The 26,700-nt window shown below is 42.9% G+C and overlaps 1 protein-coding gene across 1 annotated transcript in view; it reads left to right on the plus strand.

Annotated features, from left to right (window-relative positions):
- Window positions 1-26,700, plus strand: part of TOM1L1 (target of myb1 like 1 membrane trafficking protein) — a 51,441-nt gene that overhangs the window by 18,833 nt on the left and 5,908 nt on the right. Inside the window, exons 4-12 of the mRNA XM_035103829.3 lie at window positions 6,468-6,617; window positions 11,391-11,507; window positions 12,757-12,858; window positions 13,873-13,989; window positions 21,809-21,942; window positions 23,396-23,456; window positions 24,237-24,357; window positions 25,272-25,374; window positions 25,694-25,751. Coding sequence (XP_034959720.3) covers window positions 6,468-6,617; window positions 11,391-11,507; window positions 12,757-12,858; window positions 13,873-13,989; window positions 21,809-21,942; window positions 23,396-23,456; window positions 24,237-24,357; window positions 25,272-25,374; window positions 25,694-25,751 — 963 coding nt within the window. The remainder of the gene's footprint in view (window positions 1-6,467; window positions 6,618-11,390; window positions 11,508-12,756; window positions 12,859-13,872; window positions 13,990-21,808; window positions 21,943-23,395; window positions 23,457-24,236; window positions 24,358-25,271; window positions 25,375-25,693; window positions 25,752-26,700) is intronic.

Here is a 26,700-nt window from a genome sequence, read left to right on the forward strand (position 1 = left end):
GGCAGCCGAACATGCCACGCGGCTTCCGTTTTGAGTTTTTGGTTTTCAAACTTCTCGGAAGTCGAACGGTCTTCTGGAACGGATTATGTTCGAAAACCGAGGTTGCACTATACAGTGGTGCCTCGCTAGACGAATGTAATTCGTTCTGTGAGTCAATTCGTTTTGCGAAAAATTCATCTAACGAATCCCATAGGAATGCATTGAAATTTTATTTTTTGCCCATAGGAACGCATTAATTGAATTTCAGTGCATTCCTATGGGAAACCGCGATTCGCTAGATGAATTTTTCACAAAACAAATTCGTCTAGCGAGGCAACCTCCACTCGAAAATCTCTTTGTTAAGTGAAAAATTTGTCTTACAGGGCATTCGTCTAGCGAGGCACCACTGTATTAATAAGTTTTTATATATGTTGGAAGCCACCCAGAGTGGCTGGGTCAATGCAGTCAGATGGGCAGGGTACAAAATATTATTATTATTATTTGCTTGATTTGTTAAGCTTAGCCCTACTCTTGGTCCATTAGGCAGGAATGGGATGGGTCATATGATTGAAACCTTGTTCTCTCTCATCTTTATATGTGTTTATGTGTTCATTTAAAAACTCCCTGCACATCAGCTCTGTATATTGTCTTTTTCGTATGCTGGACCGCCTGTATTTTCTGTGAATTAAATGGAATACAAATTAGAAAAGGGGATGGCACAGTACAGTTGACCAATAGAACAGTATATCCCTAGGAAGCTGTAGAATTGATTCCTTTGGTGAAAACTGTAAAACAGACCTCAGGGTTCAGGGTCTACCAGAGTTGCACAGATCCTTTTCACTCCTGCCTTAATGCAGATTGTTAGACCGTGGTAACCCAGGAGGCTGCTTCTAGCATCTGCAAATCTTGATGGTGCAACCTTAATTTCCTTTTGCAATTTGACCTGCGGGCAAAATGCTCTTTGCTGAATGTTAGCCGTGTTTCCCAAGGTTTCAGCAACTGGGTTGCAATTTATAGACTCTGCTTCCTTCCCATAGGCTCCATCCCTCTAAACCCCTGCCTTGCCTGGGGCACAGAAACTGAACCATTTTTTTAAAGAGGTGTTGCTGAAAGAACCTTTATGGTGCTAAAGAAAATGGGGTTTATTATTATTATTATTATTATTATTATTATTATTATTATTATTATTATTATTATTGAAGGCAGCCCTGTTTAGGGAAGTTTTTAATGTTTGATGTTTTATTGTGTTTTTAATTTTCTGTTGGGAGCCGCTCTGAGTGGTTGGGGAAACCCAGCCAGTTGAGTGAGGTATAAATGATTGGTTGATTGATTATTATTGACATGCTTTCATCCTCACATCAAAATGTTCTATTAGAAGACCAGGTCTTTGGTGCTGGTGTGACCTCTGAAGCCCTTCTCTGAGGAACTAGCTCTTCATCCGTGTCCCAAGGCAGCCTCCATATGCACTTGAGAATAGGTTATTTTTTTATTGTACATCTGAGGGTGATGATTGCTGAGAGCCTTCTGATCCGTGTTCGAAATTAGCCAGGCGCCAGGTGCATTTTGCAGCTGGCTATCAGCCGCTTGAGACCAAGTGGAGATGCCTGAGTGCCAGGATGGGGCCTGACATCTCCACCATCTGGGGATCGTTGAATCTTGACTGTTTTCACACACTAATACCAATACCCCATCCTGTAGAATTCTGCACAATCAAATATAGGTGCCAACTCCCAGATTGAAAAATATATCTGCACAATCAAAACATAGGTGCCAACTCCCAGATTGAAAAATCCGGGATCGGCAGTGGTGCGGCACCGGAAGTCACGCTGTGGCCATTTTGGAACTGGGCAGAGCGGCACCGGAAGTTCCTTCTACGCATGCTCTGCCCATTTCCAAAATGGCCGCAGCGCCAGAAGTCATGCTGCGGCCATTTTGGAACTGGGCAGAGCAGCACCGGAAGTCGCTTCTACGCACGCTCTGCCCAGTTCCAAAATGGCCGCAGTGCCAGAAATCTCTTCTGCATATGTCCAGAGACTCCAGATATGTGCAGAAGGAGCCTCCCTGGGCCGGTAAGAATCCGGGGGATTTACGGGGTTTTTAAAATCCGGGCTGCCGGCGGGAAACGGCTGGAAAAATGTGTTTCCCAGGGAATATGGGAGACTTGGCAGCTATACAATCAAAATGAATTTCAGGAACCAAAATGCTTTTTTCTGTGCAGCCTGAGCAGGAGCTGTGAACAACGTTATAGTTAATTGTTGTCGCTTGTCTTCACTTCCCCCACCCCACTGCCCTGCTCACAGTTGTGAAGAATATTCTCACACTATGAATGATCAATGTCACCATTAAGAAAAAGAGGTCAGAATAGGTCAATATATACGCGGATCGTCCCTGGATCAAGTGACTTTTCTTCTTTACGTCCTCTGAGTTCTTAACCGAGCTCATGGTTGTCATCTGAACTCATCAGATAGAGAATCAGTCATAGTCAGCCCATCATTTGAAAAATAAGACTTTAGAGCTATCTTGCCCCAAAATGGCAGCTAGACATTTCGTCTTAGTGACTGTAACCTTGGAATAAGGAGCCATTTGGCACCTAGCTTATATACCTGAGTTTCTAGAGCAGGGGTAGCCAACATGAAGCTGTCTAGATGTTGTTGGACTATAGTGCTGCTATCCTTGTCATGGCAGTTGGGGCTGAGGAGACCTGTGGTCCAACAACTGGAGGTCTTTACATAGAAATGAGCTGTCGGATAATTACGCTTGTGGGGTCCCCCCATTTTGGATCCATCCTGCAGCTTTCTCTGCATGAGGGGCATACCAATCCTGGCTTTAAACATGCAAACCAGTGTAGTTAGCTTTTCAGTAGGCTTCTTCTACAGCATGCTACTGATCTGCTTAACCCCTACAAAAGAGCTTCCACTCCAGGAAGAAGGCCTCAGTCATTAGGCAGCCAGCCAGATTCCGAAAATGTTGTTGAATGTGCCCGATGAACGTTTACATTTTCCTTGAATTTAACAGTGGCTCCAACTCGGTTGAAGACCTAATTGCAGTCCTGTTCGATAATCAAAATAATTGTTCCTGTTGGAAGCAACTTTCACCAGTCAGTTCACAAATTGCACACACACACACACACAAAAGTTGCTTCACCTAATTGATATACCTTATTGAAATCAATGACAGGGTTGCACCGATCTAATTGAGTTCAAGATCTGGCCCATTAACTGCATTAGCTTTACTCAAAATCATAGCTTAGCTGTTTAGCCCTCGCTTGTCTAGGGGAAAAGCACTAATCGGAGTTTTGTTCTTAAATTCCTTTGCATATTTTGAAGAAGACTGTCTTAAGTGTGCAAGATCTCTTTGAAGCGCTCTCTGCAGGCAATGGGGTGAGCTGATTAGCATGTCTTTCAGGCACTCTGGTTTTTAAAAGGCCCCATTCAAGCCAAGGCTTTTTGGCAGCTGTGGGTTGCTGGGCTTCTTAAATGGCAGCATACCCCACTCCCCACCGCCCACCCCGCCTTCTTTTTCTTTTTCTTTTTTTTTAAAGAAGTGGAAGTTCTGTATCCTGTGAGTTTGGTGTTTTCTCCTGCCGTCCTTGCACATTTCTTCTCCTGAGAGCCTGCGTACACCGAGGGAAAGCTGCTTTTAAAAATAGTTTTTAAAATGCTGTTTCCACTTAAGCCTCTAAGTTATCATAGTTAGCACTTAACTTAGAAGAGAAGACTCCCTGGAAAAGACCCTGATGTTGGGAAAGATTGAGGACACAAGGAGAAGGGGCTGACAGAGGATGAGATGGTTGGACAGTGTTCTCGAAGCGACGAACATGAGTTTGACCAAACTGCGGGAGGCAGTGGAAGACAGGAGTGCCTGGCGTGCTATGGTCCATGGGGTCACGAAGAGTTGGACACGACTAAATGAATAAACAACAACAAAAATAGTTTTTAAAATGCGTTTTTCAATTAAGCCAAAGTGGTTGGCATGTGCCCAATGCTCCTATAGCATTATTTAGCTAGGCTGCTAAAATTGACAGCTCTCAGGCCCATAGCTGCCAAGTATCCCGTTTTCGCCGGGAAACTCCCTTTTTTCCTACCGTTTCCCGGTGGTCTCCCGTATCGGTTATTATCCCGTTATTCTCCCTTAAATCCGCTCCTGCCGGCGGCCATTTTTCTGGTGCCGCTTTGCCCTTCTATGGGCACCAGAAAATGGCGGCGGCGACGCCACAAGTCGCTTTTACGCGTTTCTGGTCAGGCGTCATAGCTGCCAAGTCTCCCATATTCCCCGGGAAACCCCGGTTTTTCCAGCTGTTCCCAGCCGAAAAAATGGATTTTTTTGTTTTTCCCCGGTTTATTCTGGCGTGGCAGCCATTTTGGAACTGGGCGGAGCATGCTCAGAAGCGACTTTTGATGCTGCTCTGCCCAATTCCAAAATGGCCACCACACTACTTCCGGTCTGCTACTTCCAGTCCGATCCATTACTTTTCAGGTAGGAACTTGGCAGGTATGGGTCATGCGTAGAAGTGACTTCAGGCACCAGCGCCGCCATTTTCTGGTGCCCATAGAAGGGCAAAGCGCCACCGGAAGTTGTGTCTACGCGGCTGCCAATCCTGGATTTTTCCGTCCAGGACTTGGCAGGTATGCTCAGGCCCCTTGCAGCGCACTGTATATTTAAAGCCACATCCAACCGCATTGAACAGTAATGGCTTCACCCCAAGAATCCTAGGGGACGAATCTTTGTTAAGGGTGCTGAGAGTTGTTAGAATACCCCCCTATTCCCCTCCCACAGTGTTAGAAACTCAGGTGTATAAGCTGGACGACAAATGGCTCCTTAAACCAGGGTTACAGTCGCCAAAACAGAATGCCTAGTTGCCATTTTTGGACCTGATGGCTCTAAAGTTGTATTTTTCAATACAGATTTTTGGTTCCTGAAATTCTCTCTCTCTCACACACACACCCCAAAATTATATTTTATTAAATTTCAACATTTTTAACATACACAATCAAAACACAAATACTTCTTTTTTCTTTTCGGGGTCGACTTCCCACCCCATTTTCCATGGAGGAGTTATTTCTCCCCTTCTGCTGCACTCTTTTTTAGTTCCTGAAATTCGTTCTGATTGTGCAGATAAAATACAGTCCTTGGAAAAAAGGAAGTGCGGCCTCTTTGAATTCGCATATGTAAAACCCCCTGCGGTTTTGCATATGAGGACATAGTAACAATCATTTGTCCCTTAGCAGGTCTTAAAATTATATAAATACAGCCTCGGATGAACAGGAGCACAAGACATATTACATCGTGTCATGATCTGTTCAACAGAAATAAAGCCAAAATGGAGAACAGGAGGTGTTGCTAGTTTGTGAAAACAGCCAAAATTCAAGTATCCCCAAGCATGCACCTCCAGATGGTATCTTCACTTGGTCGCAAGTGGCCAATAGCCAGGTACAAAATGCGCCTGGCACCTGGCAAATTGCGAACGCTGCCCTCGCAGAACTACAATTCCCAGAATTCCCTTGGAAAGGGGATTGGCTGTTAAAGCACCCTGGGTGTTATAAGTGTGTGAAGGGACTAGGGCAGGCATAGGCAACCTTGGCTCTCCACATGTTTTGGAACTACGACTACCATGATCCCTAGCTAACAGGGCCAGTGGTCAGGGATCATGGGAGTTGTAGTTCCAAAACATCTGGGAGCCAAAGGTTGCCTATGCCTGGACTAGGGGGTCTCCTCACAACTTTCAGCACCATTAATGAAAGGACAGCTCCTATGATTCTTCGGGGAGAGTCATTACCATTGGAAGTGGTGTGAAACTGCTTTAAATGTGTGGTGCAGATGGGACCAGGATGAGAGTCCTCAGAGACCTGATATGTTGTTGTTGTTGTTGTTGTTGTTGTTGTTGTTGTTGTTGTTGTTGTTGTTGTTGTTGTTGTTGTTATTTATACCCTGCCCATCTGGCTGGGTTTCCCCAGCCACTCTGGGCGGCTCCCAACCGAATATTAATAATAATAAAGTGACAAAACATCAAACATTAAAAACTTCCCAAAACAGGGCTGCCTTCAGGTGTCTTCTACAAGTCAGATAGCTGTTTATTTCCTTTGACATCTGATGAGAGGGCGTTCCATGGGGGGGCGCCACCACCGAGAAAGCCCTCTGCCTGGTTCCCTGTAACATCACTTCTCACAGGGAGGCAACTGCCAGAAGGCCCTCAGAGCTGGACCTCAGTGTCCAGGCTGAATGATGGGAGTGAGTACAGGGCTGAGGCTGTTTAGGGCCTTAAGGGTCAGCACCAACACTTTGACTGGTGCTGGGAAACATACTGTGAGCCAAAGTAGGTCTTTCAGGACCAGTGTTATACGGTCTCGGCAGCCGCTTCCAGTCACCAGTCTAGCTGCTGCATTCTGTATTAGTTGGAGTTTCTGGGTCACCTTCAAAGGTAGCCCCACATAGAGCACATTGCAGCAATGGCCATGATAGGGAGAATCTCTTTATCTTTCTCTCTGCAGCTCCTCGACATGTGCATGCAGAACTGTGGCCCGAGCTTCCAGTCTCTGGTTGTGAGAAGGGATTTCTGCAAAGACAGACTTGTGAAGCTCCTGAATCCAAGGTTCAACCTTCCTGTTGATATGCAGGAGAAAATCCTGACCTTTATCATGGTAAGTGCTTCTTTTCAATCTTTACCATTTCCCAGTGTCGCCAGGGTAGTAAATGTCTTGTGAGAGCTGTACAGTACTGTGAAGCGTCAGACAGGTATCCAAGTCTCTGCTAGTTTGCCTTCCTTTTTATCTTAAGCCATGGTTGGAAAGCAGCAAAGCTATAGGGAGAGTAAGAGAAAGTTGGGTAAGAAGAGCCCACCATGGCTGGCTATCGGCCTTGCTTTTAAGCCATTCCTTTGTCGTCCTGTCAAGTTCCTTGGCTGCTGCTATTGAGAAAAAGGAGGGCTTTTGCATAGTGTTAGCTCTGTTCTCAGTGTCTCTATAAAAAAAGCAAACAAAAGAATTGCCATCCTGCCAGCCAACCAACAAAAAGTTGAGTGTCTTTGCTCTGTGTGGGTGGGAAAGCAGGAGTTTATTTACACCACCAGTTAGCCTGAAATCACAAACCGGTGAACTTGTTTCTGCCCTTGGCTTGATTGGCTTCAAACCTGTTTTCATTGTGTAGCAGGGGCAGCCAGCCTGGATCACCTCCCAGGGTTTTCTTGTTTGGTTGCATCTTTCCCAAAAGAGAATTTCCCCTTTTTTTATAATAAATTTTATTCAATTTTGAAAACTTAAAACATATTGACTTCAAATTCAATACATGTTTCTCTTACAAAAGGAACAAGGTGATTTCCCATCCTAACCTCTGTGGTGTTTTTATTCCCACCAATATTCTGATGCATTATATGTCGAAGTACGGTCGTACCTCGGCTCCCGAACGCCTTGAGTCAAACATTCCGGCTCTCGAACGATCGGAAACCGGAAGTGAGTGTTCCGGTTTCCGAACGTTGTTTGGTAAGCCGAACGTCCAACAGGGCTTCCACTACTTCCGATTGGCTGCAGGAGCTTCCTGCAGCCAATCAGAAGCTGTGCTTTGGTTTTCGAACGTTTTGGAAGTCAAACGGACTTCCGGAATGAATTCCTTTCGACTTCTGAGGTACGACTGTATATCTAATATATATTTCCTCTATTACATTTATTTTCATTCTCAATCCGCTGTTCATAATCCAAATCCTGCCTGCAATTTTGTCGGCCTATAGTTCTTTCTCGAATATTCCGAAAAGGGTTTCTATTCTTCAAGTAAAAAATCACTCTTTCTCAAGCCTCCTCTCACAAGCTTTTGGTACTGAGACTGTGTGTGTGTGTGTGTGTGAGAGAGAGAGAGAGAGAGAGTGTGTGAGTGTGTGTGTGTGTATACACTATGGTTATAACTTTTTAACAACCTCATGTTCCTGAAGCATAGTTAGATGAACCGTTGCTGCCTAAAAACAACGGAGTGAACTGTCATATCCAAATCTTTTGAAAAAAGGTCACCCTGGAATCAATAAATCGATTTTTGTATATGTAACTGAATAATGTATTGTGTAATGTGCCTAGCATGTATTATAATACAGGAAAAAATTTCTAATACTTGTACAATGTTTTGTACATAGTTTCCTATTGCTTAGAATAAGTTGAGGTTGCAGTACGGATGGCTCCTGCTTCCCGTGATTCTCCAATGCTTTTAAAAGTTCTTTTACAGCTGTAAAAGTTCTAAATGGTTCGATAAAGTTTTTTTAAAAGTGCTAATACTTATGAGTAGTAATGTTACATATACGGTGATTCCAATTTTTCGGGGTGACTTTTTTTCATATCTGAAGAGAGTAAGTCCGGTTTTTTCCAGCAAAAGTTCATCTGTTTATTATACAGGACATTTAAAAAAAAAAGAAGTCAAAAAGTTATAACCTTCATGTGCCTGTGTACATGCGCAAGAGAGATGTAGAGGGAGAAAGAGAGAGGTGCCAAGTTCTATTTCAGGTGGAACATAAGAACCTGCCTTTGGTCCATTAGTTTAGTATCGACTGGCTGTGTTTCAGACAGGAGTCCTTCCTAGCCCTACCCAGAGATGCCCGGGATTGAATCTTGTGACCTTGTGCCTGCAGAGCAATTATTCAGCCACTGAACTACACTCCCTGCCCATGAGATGTGCTTTCAGCTTTCAAACACACACATATACACCATCACTATTTATTTATTAATTAATTGCATTGCCCTATACCAGGAGGTCCCAGAGCAGTTCACAGACCAAAATCAAAATATAAAACCACAAAATATATCATCAAAATAAAAACAACAACTCAATAACCACCACCACCCCCAAAAAAACCCCCACATTTTAAAAAGCACATAGGATGTCAATCAGATCAACCAAAGGCCTGGTTTAAAAGGAACATTTTTGCCTGGCACCTAAAGGTTTACAGTGGTACCTTGGTTCTCAAATTTAATCCGTTCCGGAAGTCCGTTCCAAAACCAAAGCGTTCCAAAACGAAGGCGCACTTTCCCATAGAAAGTAACGCCAAATGAATTAATCCATTCCAAACATTTGAAAACGATGCCTGAGACAGCAATTTAACGTGAATTTTACTATCTAATGAGACCGTTGATCCATAAAATGAAAGCCATGTACTGCAGTCACACAATCAATCAATCAGTAGCTGAACTGGATTCCACACAGTCACAAAAACAAACAGAAAAAGGGCTGCAAAATAAATAGCAAAAACAGACAGACCTCAGCGTAACACTCAAAATGGAAGTGTGGCACTCAAATCAGAAGCATAACACTCAAAGCGGAGCACATTCGGCTTCCATAAACAGTTTGCAAACGGGAACACTTACTTCCGGGTTTGCAGTGTTTGGGTTCCAAGTTGTTTGAGTACCAAGGTGTTTGAGAACCAAGGTACCACTGTATAATGAAGGCGCCAGGTGAACATCCCTGGGACGAGCATTCCGCAGATGGGGAGCCACTGCAGAGAAGGCCCTGTTCTCGTTTTGCCGCCCTCCAGACCTCTCGATCTCAGGGTCCAGGAAGGTTCATATGGAAAGCGGCGGTCCTTGAGGTATATTGTATTTTTGCAGGCCTTTCCCACACAATGCCATCACTTGGTCTGTAGACACAAGGAGAGGTTTGAAAGAAGCTCAGCCGTCCCTGGGAAAAACAGAGACCTCTGCTTTTGTCTCAAAACGAACCATCTTCTAAACAATAGCAAGGTTATTAGTTCTGACGGGTGTTCCATGGGTGATCGAATATAGTCGACAATGATGCCTTATTTCAGTAAACAACTGTTATTTTGGAATGAAACGTGTAAGGGAGCAACCTCTTGTTCAAACAAGACCTGAGAGAGACACACTCTTTAGTTTCAACCCTCCCCTAGCTGCTACGGTTTCTTGGCCTGCCATCCACCTACCCAAAGTGATACCTGCCTGAGATCCTGTAAAACTAGACAGGCGAATGAGGAATGAGGAAGAGATATGAGAATTGCAGAATAGCAGAGTTGCACTTTAATACGTTGTATTTTTAAAAGCACTGAGAATGGGATGAGTTGAGACAGCACCTGTGAATGGATGGGACCAGGTTGTGTTGGTGGGTGGGGGGAGAGAGAGAGAGCTGAAAGAAATGACAGCATTTTCTTCTTTGTAGGGTTGCTGTGTGATGAATCTCTCACTATGTATTCCTACCATTGCTGTGCCAGCTTTGAAACTATTTATTTCATCGGGTTTCAAACAGGGTGGATTTGATATAAATCAAATCAATTTAAATCACTAGTCAGCAAGAATTGATTTAAATCTCTTTTTTTGACAGAAAGACTCATTCTTGCTGGTATAATCTTCATATTTACCAACAGATGAAGGTTTCATTTTTGGAATATTAAATTTTCAGAATAGCTTTTACAGTTCTATCCAAAATGACTGATTTGGTTATACAATTAGAAATACATAGTCAGATAATTATGAAATTATGGTGAGGTTTAATAAGTTAACTGTTTATAGTTGGTACAACTTTTCTGCTATACTTTATTGGAAGGAGAAAAATAAGCATTTCCTTAATAACATTTTAAACAATTTATTTAACTAATACAATAACATTATAGCATACGCATCCATGTTTGTTAACTGATGTGGTTAAACGGGTTTTTTTTGTTTTTTTTAAAAAACCACCTTAGGCTGAGTTTTAGCACACATGTAAAACTTAAAACAAATTCTTATTTCGTGATGAAATATAGCATTTGGACTATAATGTAACTTAAATAGAAAACTACCTTTCAAAAGATTTTTCCTCCAAAAGCATTTTATTTTTAAAAAAACCAATTTAATTTTTTTTTAAAAAAAATCCAATTTAAATTTTAAAAATCTGATTTTTTTTTAAATCATTGATTTTTGTCCACCCCGGTTTCAAATCACATTTTGTGCAGAATTACCTCCCAAACTGTTTCACAGCCGTATGCAAAAATGCAACAATAAAACTATTTTTAAAGGGAGGGGGGAACCCCACTGCAGTTGTTTCTGTCTTATCCCCATTCTGTGAAAGAGAAATTGTGTTGAACCTTTGGCCAATTGCGTCTGTTTCACTGGGTCTGTGACAGACCTTGGTGAAGGGATCATTGGAGCAAAATAGGCTTTTGGTAAATACAGTCGTACCTTGGAAGTCGAACGGAATCCATTCCAGAAGTCCGTTCGACTTCCAAAATGTTTGGAAACCAAGACACAGCTTTTGATTGGCTGCAGGAAGGTCCTGCAAACCGGAACACTCACTTCCGGGTTTGCGGTGTTCGGGAGCCAAAAGGTCCAAGTACCAAGGCGTTTGGGATCCAAGGTATGACTGTATTGGCAGTTGTGGGGTGTGGGGGTGTGTGTGGAAACCTTAATTCTGTTTCAACAGCTTTTCTCTTTCCTTTTTTTTAATATATAAAAAAGACGTGGGCTCGAGGATTTCAAGGTGCTGTGGACGTAAGTGATGTAAAAGAAGTTTACCTGGAGCTGCTTAAGAAAGGGGTCGAGTTTCCATCTTTGGGAATCAACAAGGGGGCCAAGGTAGGAATACTCTTGTGGCACTACCCGATTGGAAACAGGATATGCTCATTGCAAAATCTGCATGTGTGGCAGAGTTGTGCCGGTTAATTAAAAAACAATAATGCACATTCGACAGAGTGATTTCCATGCTTAGGAAAGCAGTCATACGTTTCTGCCTTGGAGCATTTAAAAATCCGAGAGTGGGAGGAATTGTTATTTAAAAAACAGGAAATGTAGAGAGGTTGAGGTGCTTAAAACTGCCCACGAGATCCAGAATCCCAGTTTCACCTCTGTGAGTTAATGCAAACGTAGGCATCCGGATTGCCTTCTGGGCTTTGTAAATTTCCTCCAAAATAAAAACAAATCTCAACACGTGCAGGCAAAGCACAAGGCATATTTTGAAGGCGGGATAGGAAGGAGGGAGGAGTGTAAAATTGGTTATAAAGCACATTATGGACTTAAAAAGAAAGAAAGTAAGGAGTCTTTTTTTCCCTCCAGGCTTCATGGTGACTCTGAAATAACCTCACAATTTCACCTGATTAATTTAGGCACAGAATAGAATGCAGAATAATATATATTTGACAAGTGTAGTACTAATTTCTCGTTTTAAGTATTGTAGAGTATGGAGTTATGTGACCCCCTGAGCCAAGGCAGCCCTGTATAGGTTTTTTTTTAATGTTTAATGTTTCATTATGTCTTTATATATGTTGGAAGCCACCCAGGGAGCAACCCAGCCCGATGGGTGGGGTATAAATAATAAAGTAGTGGTAGTAGTAGTAGGGACCCAGGGGGCGCTGTGGTTAAACCACTGAGCCTAGGGCTTGCTGATCAGAAGGTCGGCGGTTCGAATCCCTGTGACAGGGTGAGCTCCCGTTGCTCGGTCCCAGCTCCTGCCAACCTAGCAGTTCAAAAGCACGTCAAAGTGCAAGTAGATTAATAGGTACCGCTACAGCGGGAAGGTAAACGGCGTTTCCGTGTGCTGCTCTGGTTCACCAGAAGCTGCTTTGTCATGCTGGCCACATGACCTGGAAGCTATACGTCAGCTCCCTCGGCCAATAATGCGAGATGAGCGCGCAACCCCAGAGTCGGTCACGACTGGACCTAATGGTCAGGGGTCCCTTTACCTTTACCTTTAGTAGTAGTAGTAGTAATTGTTGCTGTTGTTAACTAGGGCGCCCCTATTTTCATTGGAGGGTATGAAACAATAGAACGGGTTTATGGTTCCCCAAACAACAACACCCTAATATCTTATTGCATTGTGTATCCACAGCCTTTGCCCCCGGTCTCTACAAAAGTACCATGCAGTAGTCCCAGGAGGGGCATTTTAGGATCCCTTCCCCCATCTACAGTCATAACACTGATTCCCGAACAGGTAAAGCGCCACTATTCATTTTAATATTTTGCAACTCAAGGAGTTCGTTGTCACAACCCACTGGCTTGACACGGGGGCTTCTAAATCTTTTATTTACTTACAGTAGCTGCATGTTGTCCAATAACAGTGTTTCTCCGGGTAGCTTAGAACAATAACCCATCGAAAATGCGATGGCAGTCAACAGAACAATAAAAAACTACATAAATATATTAACGGCAGCAAGGAAAACAGTATAAAAAATACCTTTATCTGGCACTGAAATGAGTATAGGGCAGGCATCAGGCGGTATTGCATTCAATAGAGGGTAAAAAGGTAAAGGTAAAGTTAGGTCCAGTAACACAAACATCCTGTCTTCATCACGTCCCACTCTGTGGAATGTAAGCATACACTGTCATGTGATAGACAACAATCCCATGAATGCAAACACGGGGAATGAATCTTTAACATTTTCATCAGAGAAATGGCGGAGGGCATGGAGTCATGCGACCTCTGAGCCAAGGAGATACAACCTTGAGAAGAAATCTGAAGGCAGCCCTGTATAGGGAAGCTTTTTAACGTTTAACTATATTTTTAAATATGTTGGAAGCTGCCCTGAGTGGCTGGAGAAACCCAGTCGGATGGGTGGGGTATAAATAGTAAGATTATTACTATTATCATGGAATAGTCCCTATTTTCACCAGGGAAATGTTGGAGGGTATGCAATATTTATGCATGCTCATAGAGAATCTGTGTGGCACTTACTCCCTGGTACGTGCATTTAGGATTGCAGCCTTAGTTCAGCATTGAATTTTCTAATCTGGGTAGCCGAAGGCCCCTAAGAAACTTACAGCCAGGTATAATAATAATAGTCATAATAATAATTTTATTATTTATACCCCATCCATTTGGCTTGGTAAGCCATCCCTGCAATAAATAAGTCTCTGCTACAAAGCTGCCAGGACTTTCAGAGCACAAACCACGACATGCAAAATAATTTTTTGCCTTGTATTTTACTGCATTTATTGTCCTGAACAGATCGGAAAGCTGTACAGCGAACTGGATATGGTAAAGATGAATGTGAGGGTCATGTCAGCCATCCTGAAGGAAAACGTCCCTGGGTCAGAAAATCCAGACGATATGGAGCTTCTCCAGGTACAGTACCCCCTTTCGCGCTTTTGCTGGGATAGTTAATGAAAAGAAAAGGTAGGGGTGTGTGTGTGTGTGTGTGTGTGTGTGTGTGTGTGTGTGTGTGTGTATTACAAGATTGCTATTGTACTTCATCAGATCTTAACCCATTACAGTATTTGTATGAATATAATTTTATTCGTCCATGGCAAGTCTGTGCTTTATGCAAATTGTTCACGTGTTGTGAGTTTGTATAAGTCTTCAATCCAATTGTAGAAGGGAGCCGCATTTTTATTTTTTCCAATTCATCAGGATCAGTCTTTTTGTTGTGGTAAGAGCACGGAGAGTCGACTCGTCTTGTCCTTTTGTAAGGTTCCATGTGCTGGGTATAGAATTCAAGAGGATATTTTGCTCTGTAAATGTAAGGTTGTTCTGTACAGCTCTGTTGATGGTTTCAGTTACCTTCTGCCAAAAATATTTGAATATAGGGCAGCGAAAAAACACATGTTTGAGAGAAGCATTATCCCTTTTGCATCTCCAACAGTTAGATACCTTAGCTAGCCCTTTTTTAAAACAAATGTAAGGGGGTCCAGTATATTCTAAATATTATTCTTTGTTGTATGATAATAATTTAATAATAATTTATTATTTATACCCTGCCCATCTGGCTGGGTTTCCCCAGCCACTCTGGGCGGCTTCCAACAGAAAAATAAAACACAATAATCTATTAAACATTAAAAGCCTCCCTGAACAGGGCTGCCTTCAGGTGTCTTCTAAAAGTCTGGTAGTTGTTTTCCTCTTTGACATCTGTTGGGAGGGCGTTCCACAGGGCAGGCACCACCACCGAGAAGGCCCTTTGCCTAGTTCCCTGCAACTTGGCTTCTCGCAACGAGGGAACCGCCAGCCGTATGAGCCTCAGTTTAAGGTCCAGAGACACCCTTGCTATAGCAGTTAAAACAGTAGTTAATGAAAAGCAAAGGTGATGGAATATGTGGACTCTCAATGCATTAACTTGCACTCTGGATTACCAAGGAGCGGGACCCAGCACCAGTGTCTAGTGTCCCTGTCCAGTTCCACTTGATGCCCCCCTTCCCCAACAAGCTTACTGGGGGTGGAGCACTGGGTGCTGCCACCATGGGCATCTGTGGGGACAGGCTGGGGCAGGGCAGCCAGCCTAGAACTGTGAGAAAACCCCCAGGCAAGGTAACTGCAGCTACCATCTTGATTTCCCCAGAGTTCTATTATGGGGTCCAGAGATATTCTAGGGAAATTAAGATGGCAGTGTCTGCAGCCCCTTGGCCCATTCCTGTCCCTCTTAATCTGTGCCAGTTCTAAAATGTAAAAAGAGAAGAAGAAAAGGTTTAAAACAGAGATGTCCAAACTTTTCTCAAAGAAGGCCAGATTTGATGAAGTGAATATGCGTGAGGGCCGACCAGACTTGTTGACCTTTTTTTAGGACTGGAGTTATTGAGCTTTTGGGGTGGGGATTTCCCCCCAAAGTTGTTGTTGAACTTTTTTTTTTTAGGATTGAAATTGTTGTTGAAGAACTGCCACGGGGGCTGGATTTAATTGACCGGCGGGCCGGATTAGGCCCCCAGGCTGGACTTTGGGCATGCCTGGTTTAAAAGAACTGAAGAGATCCCAACGTTATAGAGCCTATCAGACAATTATTTCTCTCAGAATCAAAATGGGTAATCAGGTTTAAAAACAAAGCACAAACCCATTTTGAGATAAACAAAGCACAAACTCTTTTATATATATATAAAGCAAATTACATGCCCATTTTAAAACAAATTTTTGGTTAATAGTTGTATCACCAGACTTCTTTTGCACCCATCTACCACAGATGGAATCCATAATGAAGAAAACCATGTTCCTTGATGTGGCTTTAAATGTAAACAAATCATTTTGGAGATTTCCCGCAGAACTGATTTCTGTTTTGTAACACAACATAATCCTTAATAAAAGCTTTTTTTTAAAAAAGGTGAAATTCTGGGAGGTAGTCTTGGAAAAGGAAGGGGGAAAGGGAGATTTCCCTAATAATATGTTTCCTTGTCGAGAGAAAATCCCGTCCGAGGCTTTTTCTTTGAGCACTTCAGTAATGGGGAAATGTTTTTGCCAAACCCAGTGGCTCTAAATAGTATAATGTGGATTTCCATAAACAGACAAAGCCTTCATACTATTCTCTCCTAATGCCAAGTTCATGTAAAAAAAGTTATCTGTTATCTCAAAATCACTGTTTATAAGACTAGATTCCACCAATACAGTGTGACCTGGCTCCTTTTAAAAGCTGTCCTTCCTACTTACTGTATTTTATTAAGCATTTACAACACGGCGCCCCATAAAGATTTGGCCATGTATGGAAATCTAAGGAACTGTTTTGGGCAATATCCATTTCAGAGAAGAAAAACGGTCACTTCTCCGAAACACTCCCTCAGGCAAAACACCTATACGTTACCTGCTCAGAAACCAAGAGGACAAGAACTTAAAAAAAAGAATGGGGAGGCGGGAATACATATAATTTATTTAGGAGACCATTGTAAGCAGATGAAAACATTAGCAGGATTTTAACCATGCTGGTAAGGTAACAAGAACTTTGGACAATTTAGATGGGTAAAAAATTTGGATAACTGATATGCAGTTGTAAATATTGTCACTAGGACCCATGGAGGGGATGGAAGGAAGTATTGAGATTCGGAGTAATCTCTTTATATGGTTTCTTAATTGACTTTGTTAATTGTTTCTATTTTTAAAAAGTAAATAAAAAATATTTACAAAAAAGAGAGAAAGCCTTAACACACACACACACACACACACACACACACACACACACACACACACAGGGTTTGGTACCGACAAACCCATGGTGGGGAATCCAGATTTACAGCATGAATCCCTTTTCCCTCCAGCGCCTTTTGATACTTTTAATGGGATGAATTTTCCACGTTTGTGTGGCTTTTGCTGTGCCCTCATGTGGCAAGACCTGGTACTTGTGGTATGAGGGCATGAGTTTCGCTCTTGTAGTAAAATGCCGGATCTCACCACATGACGCTGCATTTGGAGGAATTAAATCACCACACAAAATCATTGTGGTAAGCCAACTCATAACAGAAAACCGGTCGTTGTTCCAGAAAGCCACGTGAGACGTGAGCCTGAAGAAATGATCTGTGGGAGAGCTGTGTGGCATAAATGCCACCTCAAAAGCACAAAGATAACATCATTGGGTTGGATGCAGTCTTAGTCAGAAGGAACCCACTGGAATCAATAGGAGGAACCCGAATACCATCAATTTCAATTGATGAACTCGAAGTCTGACAAAGGCTAAATCAAACCCATCGTTTCCTATTTTGCCTGCTATTTTCAGTTTCCTTTTTATTTATATATTTAAAGAATTCGCCTATCGTCTCATCGAAATCCAGGAGGCAGGGAGTTAATTTGAAGGGGCTTCCCCTTTCTCCCTTTACACTGCAGACATGAACTGTGTACAACCGAGATGTCTAGAGATCTCACATCTTACGGATTTAAAACTCTGAGGAGATACGCTTCACTACTTTGTAAATCTGTGGGAGGTGCTGGGAATCCATCCATTCACATGGATAAGTTTAGAATCAGCCTTGTTTCTAAAAAGAGATGGAGTTCTCTTGCTCTTAGGAGGTCAGAGATAGGTGTGTACATGGTGGTTTTTTCAGTATTATAATTTATGTTGTGAACCGCCCTGAGATCTGTGGGTATAGGGCGGTCTACAAATTTAATAAACAACAACAACATTAGTGTGTTAGGTCAACAATAACATTAATTAGTGTGTTAGGCTGCCAATTTACGGAAGGCCATCTCCATCCCTAGTGACCTTCTCTGGCATTAAGATGTGCAGAGGGGAATACCGTATTTTGATAGCTCATTCTCAGATGTGCGGAAAATGGTGTCCTGGGAAATAATTTTATTTAACAGCCCCTGAATTGTGGAACTATCTCCCCGCAGAGGTGCATCCCAATTCTTTATTGTACAGATTTCACCATGTGCCAAAGACGCAACCTCTGTATCCTGACCTGCAGAGTGAAAGGGTTGCATCCAGTTAAGTCCTACTGGAAATAACAAACCTAACTTGGTTGTGACCGTTAACCTCAGTAGGGATCAGGTGCACCAACTCCATGGGGCTGAGGCCTATACAGCCCCCCAAAATGTCTGCTGGGACAGGACTCGGCCCTTTCAAATATATGAAAGGATGTCATATGGAGGAGGGAGAAAGATTGTTTTCTGCTGCTCCAGAGAAGCGGACACGGAGCAATGGATTCAAACTTCAAGAAAGAAGATTCCACCTAAACATTAGGAAGAACTTCCTGACAGTAAGAGCTGTTCGGCAGTGGAATTTGCTACCAAGGAGTGTGGTGGAGTCTCCTTCTTTGGAGGTCTTTAAGCAGAGGCTTGACAGGCATATGTCAAGAATGCTTTGATGGTGTTTCCTGCTTGGCAGGGGGTTGGACTGGATGGCCCTTGTGGTCTCTTCCAACTCTATGATTCTATGATTCCCCAATCTTGAGGGGGACACAGGAGGCATGGTAGGATGTCACCCTGAACCGCGCGACATTGGGAGACACTGAACAAACCTAGTAAGCCTCTCCCAATGGGACAGTTGTCACGCACACAATGTGCATGATGTCACACAATGCGTGGTGCACATGACGCCAGCCTCCCAATGTTGGGTGCAACTCAGTGCTTGTGGTAGGGCTACTCTTGAGTAGGACTAGCATTTGATACAACCCAATGTATTTTGCTGAATTCGTACTGTTCTGTTCGATTTGGAATAGCTCTGCTTATTTTATAATTGTCATGTTTTTATAATTGTATATTTTGTTGTTGTAACCTGGCCTTGTACCTTATGGTGAAGGGCGGGTAGCAAATCTTAATAAACGAATAAACAGGGAAGGTCTGCAATCTGGTGAATGGTGAAGCTGCCATATGAGTTTTGCAACTGCCCAGAAATGTGAACTCCTCACTTTTTTTTTGGACAGCTTAATTTCTCTTGTGTTTTGGGGCGTTCCCGATTTTGATCCGGGGCTGTCATTTCTTCCCCACCATGCAGTTTTAAAATGATATAGAGCAGTGCAATTAACAACATAATGGCGCGCACAGCCACCTCGTAAAAACAGCAGTAAAAAAGAACAAGCCAATTATATGCACTGATTTATTGCAGTTTATCTGTAGAAACTCAGTTCTCAGTTTCCTCCCACACATGCATCTTTTATAGGTTGGCTTTTGTTTGTTTGTTCCTTCCGCCAAAGCTGAAGGATTCTTTCTCGGATATGAAGTGCCTGCAGTTTTGTTTTGTTTTTATAAAAAAAACAACCCATACAGAGTTTCTTCATTGATATCTCTACCCAGGCCAGTTGGAGATATTTTGTTGTTGTTGTTGTTTAGCCATTTAGTCGTGTCCGACTCTTCGTGACCCCATGGACCATAGCACGCCAGGCACTCCTGTCTTCCACTGCCTCCCGCAGTTTGGTCAAACTCATGTTTGTAGCTTCGAGAACACTGTCCAACCATCTCGTCCTCTGTCGTCCCCTTCTCCTAGTGCCCTCCATCTTTCCCAACATCAGGGTCTTTTCCAGGGAGTCTTCTCTTCTCATGAGGTGGCCAAAGTATTGGAGCCTCAGCTTCAGGATCTGTCCTTCCAGTGAGCACTCAAGGCTGATTTCCTTAAGAATGGATAGGTTTGATCTTCTTGCAGTCCATGGGACTCTCAAGAGTCTCCTCCAGCACCATAATTCAAAAGCATCAATTCTTCGGCGATCAGCCTTCTTCATGGCCCAGCTCTCACTTTCATACATCACTACTGGGAAAACCATAGCTTTAACTATACGAACCTTTGTAGGCAAGGTGATGTCTCTGCTTTTTAAGATGCTGTCTAGGTTTGTCATTGCTTTTCTCCCAAGAAGCAGGCTTCTTTTAATTTCGGGACTGCTGTCACCATCTGCAGTGATCAAGGAGCCCAAGAAAGTAAAATCTCTCATTGCCTCCATTTCTTCCCCTTCTATTTGCCAGAAGGTGATGGGACCAGTGGCCATGATCTTGTTTTTTTTTGATGTTGAACTTCAGACCACATTTTACACTCTCCTCTTTCACCCTCATTAAAAGGTTCTTTAATTCCTCCTCACTTTCTGCCATCAAGGTTGTGTCATCTGCATATCTGAGGTTGTTGATATTTCTTCCGGCAATCTTAATCTTTAAGAACTTGGAGATACTACTGCTGCATAAAAACAAACTTTTGAATTGGTGTGCATAGCATGGGCCTTTTCTAAAGCATCTCTAAGCTTCTGGCCTTTGGTGATTTGGAGCTAATTTTCTACCCTTGAGGCACACCTCAAGGCTGTTGCAGCATCAGAATGACACCAGGTGTTGTGGTGTGAGCGCCCGACAAGTTGTGTTTTGTTTTTAACTATGAGACTAATTAATGGAGGACATGATGACTAAACACAAGAACACCATTAATGGTCACCAAATGCTATGTGCAAACAATAATCGGGGATAGGGAGACTTTGACCCTCTCAGATGTTACTGGGCTACAATTTCCACCGCCCCCCTGACCGCTGGCCCGGCTTGTTGGGGCTGAGGGGAGTTGGGATTCCAACATTATTTAGGAAGCCACAGGCTCCTTGCTCCTGTGATGAAGGATGGCTGTCCTCATCATGCTTTGCTTGTTACTTTTCCAAGAAATAGATAGATAGACAGACAGACAGATAGATAGATAGATAGATAGATAGATAGATAGATAGATAGATCTTCTGCTGGACATAGGGTAGACATCCCCATGTTCAGAGACTGTATAAGTTACAGTACTAAATCTTGTTTACTTCATACCTCGGTTTAAGTACGCTTCGGTTTGAGTATTTTCAGTTTAAGTACTCCACGGACCTGTCTGGAATGGATTAATCCACTTTCCATTACTTTCAATGGGAAAGTTCACTTCAGGTTAAGTACGCTTCAGGTTAAGTACAGACTTCCGGAACCAATTGTGTTTGTAAACTGAGCTACCACTGTCTTGTGTTGGGGCTCCTCAGAAGGATCTGGTTGGGCTCTGTAGGGAACAGGATGATGGTGTAAATGGTCTGGCTAACAAGCTTCCTCTGTTTAGAATGGTCAACATATAATATCTTATTGAGAAACAAAGTAGGCCTGTGGCAACTCAACTCCAGATAATCCAAGCGGTTGAGCCAATCTGCAGGACACAGAGGCAGCAAACAGATTCGACCAATTAGCCCCAGGCAACTGCTCCAGAAAAAGAGTGGTCTCCAACTTATCCTCCGGGAAGACTCACCGAAATCAATGGATACGTTAGTCAATTGGTGGTTTTACTGAGTCTTCTCTGAGTATGAGAATCCCATGCACACACAATGGCCTGATTCAGACAGCCCCAGTACAATGAATAAACTTATCTGAAAGATTTCCAGGGCAGATTGTGGAGAGTGCAAAGACTTATTCCTTGTGTAGTATCCTTCTTTATGGTAGTCCCGTATTATCCTTCTTTATGGTAATCACCGGTATCCAAAAAGAAACCCAGGGAAGAGGATATAGCCTTCCTTTTTTATTGGATCTGCTTTCAGGGCAAATCAGTGTTGGACCAAGACTTTTTGGTGCCCAGGCAAAGACTATATTTGCTTTCCCCTCCCTTTCTAAGTCCCAGTGAAAGACCCTGCTTCACCTTGCTACATGGAAAGGCTAGCCCTGTATGTGGTCACCAGAAGAGTGAAGAGCCTTGTGTGCCTTGGATATAAACAATGTGTATTTGACGCCCATTGTTTTTGCCCTTCAAATGCTGATAGCGAGTGTCTTTCCTTTCATCCCTTGGCAGAAGCTCTATAAGACATGTCGGGTAATGCAAGAGAGAATTATGGAACTGCTAGCGACTGTGCAGAATGAGGACGTGATCACAGAGCTGATACAAGTGAATGAAAATCTGAATAATGTCCTACTGGGACATGAAAGGTAAAGCTGTTCTATATATGCTGGGAACTCGTTGCTTATATATACAGTGGAACCTCGATTTATGAACACCTTGGTTTACGAATTTTTGGTTTACGAACTCCGCGGACCCATCTGGAATGGATTAATTCACTTTCCATTACTTTCAATGGGAAAGTTCGCTTCAGTTTATGAATGCTTCAGTTTATGAACAGACTTCCGGAACCAATTACACCCATGCTTCGGGTTAAGTACACTTCAGGTTGAGTACTCCGTGGACCAGTCTGGAACGGATTAATCCACTTTCCATTACTTTCAATGGGAAAGTTCGCTTCAGTTTATGAACGCTTCAGTTTATGAACAGACTTCCAGAACCAATTATGTTCATAAACCGAGGTACCACTGTACACAGGTTATGCCAGTTTCAGGAGTGGGGGAACTGGCCCTCCCAACTCCCATCAGCCCCAGCCAACAGTGGCTCAACAGTCATGGATGGTGGGAGTTGTAGTCCAACAATATTTGAAGGGATTGCAGGTTGCCTGCTCCTACAATAAAAAAAAGTTGTGATTGAGCTAACAAAGAGGTTTGTCAACTTGAAGTGTTTCTTGGGACTAAGCCTCATGCACACTTTCCCTTTCCCCTTCCCATTTGGAGAGAAGTGAATGCCTGAACCAGTGGATCCTATGCTTGGCTGGTGAGCATAGGACTTCCTGGCTGTGCAATATTTGCCTCCCAGTGACCGGCGAGTCTGGCATTCCATTGTTCAGTTCACTTTCCACCCCACAGCAAGGAGCAGGGGAGTAATCCTGTGACCTACTTCTGATCCCACCCTTGGAAGAGTTCCTTAAGGAGATAATCTCTGAATAGACTCAGTTACAAGTCTCTATTGTGATGCTTACATTATTTTCTGTGTCCGTTTGGGGTTCTTTTCAGACACAATTCTCTGGAGAGAAGTGAACATTGTTGCTTACCTGTTAATCTGAGTGGCACAATGCAATTCTTTCCCTTGGCACATGAATGCTGTCCAAATGTAATGTTTCCATTATAGAATAAATAAATAAGTAATCAAAAGATAAAAAGATAAATAGAAATTGGCCCCACTACTCAAGCGCCCTAGAATAATGGGAGCAATTTCTTTCTTACTGTTTTCTCTTTGGCTTATTTATCTACTTTGAAACAAGCAAGCACCCATTCTTGAGTGATGGGGCTAATTTCTCTTCCCCCTGGGAGGGTTTTCTTGTAAGAAGAAACATTGGCAAAAGCTGGAAGCAGGCAAGCTAAAACAAAAGTCATAACCCTCTTCCTTGCTAGCTGAGGTTATAAAAAGAAGGAAGAAGATAACATCCCCTCAAAGTCTGCTCAGAGACTGTGACCTTTGCCTCCTTGGTGATTCTCAAATATTACACAACCAACTTTCCATTGTACATCTTAAATGTATGGCTTGAAATGCAGGTATTGATCGTACCATTTCATACAGGTTCTCTCGAAACAGAGTACGCTTCTTGGAGAATCAAAGGATTCAGAACGAAGGTGCAGGGGTAAGTAATTAACAGCCCGTCCTCTAGCCTGGAAAGAGCCTTCTCTTGTTAGGACAAGAATTCTGGAACATCTGTTAGATGCTGTTAGATTCTTTGGTCTCTTGTCATTTTGCAATGTTTATAGTTCATGCCTTCTAAGTGTAGGCATGTTGACTCAGAAGCAAGTCAGAAGCGAAGTTTGGTGGTGCTTACTCCTAAGTAAGTGTGTGTAGGATTGCGGTCTTCATCACTTTGTTCAGTGTTCCAAGGAGGACAAAGCATAAATTGCTAATTCACCCATTACAGAGCAAGTAGCCAAATATTTCTGGGTGGTGGGTGGGGGAGGAATCATTCTCTCTCTCTCTCTCTCTCTCTCTCTCTCTCTCTCTCTCTCTCTCTCTCTATATATATATATATATATATATAACATAACAGAAATACACAACTGAAAAAGGACAGCCTAAATTACTAACAGGCATAACAGAAGATAATTCTCTTAATTAATTTTGGCTGTCCTTATCTTGAACTGTGAAGTGTTCTTCGGGATCAATGAAAAATTATACAGTATCTTGCTCATTCTATTACTTGATCTGAGAACTTTCAGATTTTACAGATATAGCTGGTGAATCACAGATGGTCACACTGGTGACTTGGAGTAGACCCTTACCACCAGGCAAGATCTGCTTCCATAAGAGAGCAAAAAGGACCTTGTTGGCAATGGCTTGTTGCACACTGAATGTTCAACCTACACCTAAGAGGCAACACTAGGTATAACCTCTGATCTCGTTCTTTCCTTTCAAGGTCAATGGCAACCAGCCGTCTGCTCCTTCGTGTGATTTGCTTGACCTGGGTTCAAACTTTTCCGCTTCTGTGCCAAAGCCTGGGGAAGTTGGCCCTGCACCTCCTCAGTTTTCAGAATTGAGTGAGTATGTATGTATGTTTTAATGGAATGCTATGAACCTTGTGGGAAAATATGGAAACAGACTTATCCTTGTACAGGTCCTATGGATTTGGACTGGAGAGCTTCAATATGGGAGATCCTGAGCCGTTTAAGGTTTTATAGGTCAAAATCACTACTTTCCTCCTATTATTGTTAGGGAAGTGCTGTAGCTCAGTGTTAGAAAGCCTCTACTTTAAAATCAAGAGCCCCAAGTTCAATTTCCAGCATCTCCATGCAGGGCCGGGAATATCTCCTGTGTGAAACCTTGGAGGTCTGCCTCCAGTGTAGATGGGGCTAGATGGACCAAGTGGTCTGACTCTACGTGTTTTCTGGATCATCTCAGATGCATTTCAGACACCATACTTAAAGAGATGCAGACTGTGACCTAGAAGCCAGAGGCACATACCTGGAGGGAAAGTACATGCAGTTCCACCTTTCGGTGTTTTGAATCACTAGCATTGTTCCTGTATGCATCAGTAGCCCAAATTCTCCACTTTGCATGGGGAACTCTGGGTTAATCGAAGCCAGAATCTTTGCACCAGAGCTGGCATATGAAGGGAGGAAGCGAGGGAGGAGTGCTCAGTCCCAACACGCACTACCAGTTTGGTGAACCATGGCTTATAAAGCCAGGAATGATCATCTGAAGAAGGCTGTTGTGAACTGAACTTCACATGAACTCCCAAATGGTGACTGGGTAATAGAAAGCACACATCCCCACCTCGAGTTTATTTGAAATAATGTGTTGCTGAATTCTGCTTATTGATCTATATCCTGGGCCAATGTCTTGATCGCCACAGTGATATCATGCCTTAAAACATTGCCTATATTTTATTTTTTTGTGTTTTAAAGATTTGCAGAAAAATCACAATCATGCCTGTTTTTCTTTCTTTTTTTAGATTGCCAGCCACAAAGTGTTGCTGTTCCAAGCCCCTATCCCACTCAGCCACCACTTTACCCTCAACTAAATTCACTCACAACTACAAATGCTGCACACACTCCGTAAGTAGCAGTTTTTGAAGCTATTTACACCTTTTAAATGGGGTTTAAAGGACGATAAGCAAAGTTGAAAACCAGGACATTGTCACACAAATCTCCTGTCTCTGGAAGCTGCCCCCCCCCAAAAAAGACAGGTAAACATTTGTCAGACCCAGTCCTTAATTTTGTAAGGTAATTTGTGGAAGGTCAGTACAGACTTTTGTGAACCGAGACAAATTGAGAAGGCAGGGATTTAACAATGCGGCCAGAAGTTTGGATGCTGAAGTTGGAAATTTCATTTATGGTTCCTTGATGGCTTCCCATTCATTCTTTCCTCTCTTAGGTTCACATCAGCACAAAGTACATGCCAAAGCTTTCCAGGTAGCTCCACATACATCAACGTAAGTAGCAAACTGTTTCTCAGTCCTTCTTCAGTAGCAAGTATCACAGAGAGATAGCTTTGCACATGTTTTCTATTTGTGTAAGTGATGTTGGACTCTGGGTCCCATCAGCCCCAGCCAGCATGGCCAATGACAATGGTCAAGGATGATGGGAGTTGTAGCCCAGCAACTTCTGGAGGGCCACAAGCTCCCCATTGCTGTTGGTCCAGCAGCACAGTGTTTGTGGTGTTAGTTATAGGAGTTATTCATCTTAACACTCTTACCAGTGCCAAACGTATCCTAAGTCCTTGTGCAGATGAAGCAATGTCATCCATGAACAAGAGGGAAGGATCTTGCGGGCTCAGGAGAACAAACAAACAAAGCTATTTAGGAAATATTTAAAGAAGGGGGAGGTTCCCCAAATGGCCCAGTGAGTACTGAGCAGTGGGTAGCCGTGAAATTAAATTGGCTGGAAAAGAATTCCACTGAAGAGGAAGGTGTGGCCAAAGCAGAACATGACACTTCAAAATGCTCACAGATCTGCTGGGAAGCATGAGAGGTTAGCTAAGAGAGAAGGGAAGGAGCCACAGAGCAGGACTGAGGAGAGTGGAAGTTGAGGATTTGTAGTTCTATCTCAAATTCTTTTCCTTCTCTGGAGGTTGTGAGCTTTCCTTCCTTGGTGCCCATCTGTCATGGATGCTTTAGCTGAGATTCCTGCATTGCAGGGAATAGATGACCCGTAGGGTTCTTTCCCACTCTCTTATTCTATTGCCCTTTGCTTCATTTTCTCCTCTTCTTCTATACTGCCCTGCACCTGCAGATCTCAGGGCAATTCACAACATAAAAATACAATATAAAAGTACAAAATGCAAGATAAAAGCAAAAACAACAATCAACAAGCCAATACCCCTCTACCCAGTCCCACAAACACATTTAAAATGGGTATAGGATGTTAGTTCTCATCCCAAGT

This window comes from Zootoca vivipara, chromosome 2, assembly GCF_965207765.1.
Source record: "Zootoca vivipara chromosome 2, rZooViv2.hap1.1, whole genome shotgun sequence".
NCBI lineage: Eukaryota > Metazoa > Chordata > Lepidosauria > Squamata > Lacertidae > Zootoca > Zootoca vivipara.